General features: G+C 31.3%; 1 protein-coding gene across 1 annotated transcript in view; it reads left to right on the top strand.

Annotated features, from left to right (window-relative positions):
* Nucleotides 1–1,287, top strand: part of LOC119591642 (NEDD8-conjugating enzyme Ubc12-like) — a gene marked incomplete at its 3' end in the record, with an annotated part of 8,566 nt that overhangs the window by 6,709 nt on the left and 570 nt on the right. The window contains 1 exon segment of the mRNA XM_037940397.1: nt 80–174. Coding sequence (XP_037796325.1) covers nt 80–174 — 95 coding nt within the window.

Raw genomic sequence — 1,287 nt, 5'->3', positions numbered from 1 at the left:
ATACTTGCACTCATGCAGACAAATAAATTTTCACTTTATATCTAGCTGTTAATTCTTTGATTTTTATTTGTTTCCCCAGATATCAATGAGCTGACTTTGCCTAAGACCTGTGACACAGAATTTCCAGACCCTGATGATCTTCTCACCTTCAAGTTGATTATTTGTCCAGATGAGGTAAGACATAGTGTAGAATGTCTACAAGCATTTATATGCTAATAGAACAGTGTAATCTAAATATTTTTCTGAAGTCATAATAGAGCATCAGATCTTGTCAGGAGCACGTGAAAGATAATTCTGTTACATAGCCTTTGAAAAGATTGTGTTTAAGACTATTTTGGTTTCTGTAAGATCTGGTAGGTGCTGTAAATGGTTTTAGAAATTTAAAAACTTAAAAATCGTGTTTATTTTTAGACATACTCTTTCCCATAAACATAAGAATCTGCTCTACCTAAAGTCCCTAATAGCAGGATCATGAAAAGCAAGACAAATATTAATGTATTTACTGTCTTATATATATTTTTTCTCACCCTTTTTTTTTTTTACATTTCTGTAGACAGGTCACATTTTAGAACATTTCTCATCATTTTTCTCAGGCTTTTTTCAATTCATAATGCTGGAGGATAAGATATATTAGTTACCCCACTTATTTTGCAGCTAATGTAGCTTCCTGCCTTAAGAAAATTGAGATTTGGAAAGGTAATAGGGTTTCAGATGCCTGGCACCAGGGTTAGAAAAAGAATAAATAGATGAAAATAGAAATAGGAAAATTAATGAATAAACAGATAGATAAGAAATATTAGTACAGGATTGTAGGCCTTCAATTAAGGGAGAGTGCAAAAGTAATGTAATGAAGAGATTTTATATTGGAGACAGGTCATTGTGACTTGAACCTTGATGCTTTATGCCAGTGGTACATTTACTGACAAAAACAATAGATCGTTACTGGATATATGAGAAACAGTTGCCTTGTGCTGTAGTAATGTAAGTTTTAAAAATTCTCAGAATTATCAAATAACAACATATCCTTGGTAAATCAAGTATTAAAGTATAATCAGGTCTCTATTCTAAGTATGTCATATATATATTATATTTAAGAGGATAAAAATATGTAAACAGTGATGTTAAGAAACCAGGCCTCCATAGATTGTACCACTGTACCTTGTGTGCATTAATGATGGACTATATAGGGGTGCATAAGACATATATATTTGGTAATAGGTAGATATATGGATTATGTAGATGAATGTATACATTTAGAAATATGACTTTAGATCTACACCTTTATAT

The sequence above is a fragment of the Penaeus monodon genome, chromosome 29 (genome assembly GCF_015228065.2).
Source record: "Penaeus monodon isolate SGIC_2016 chromosome 29, NSTDA_Pmon_1, whole genome shotgun sequence".
NCBI classification, from domain to species: Eukaryota; Metazoa; Arthropoda; class Malacostraca; order Decapoda; family Penaeidae; genus Penaeus; species Penaeus monodon.
This window is presented reverse-complemented; position numbering and strand designations above follow the sequence as displayed.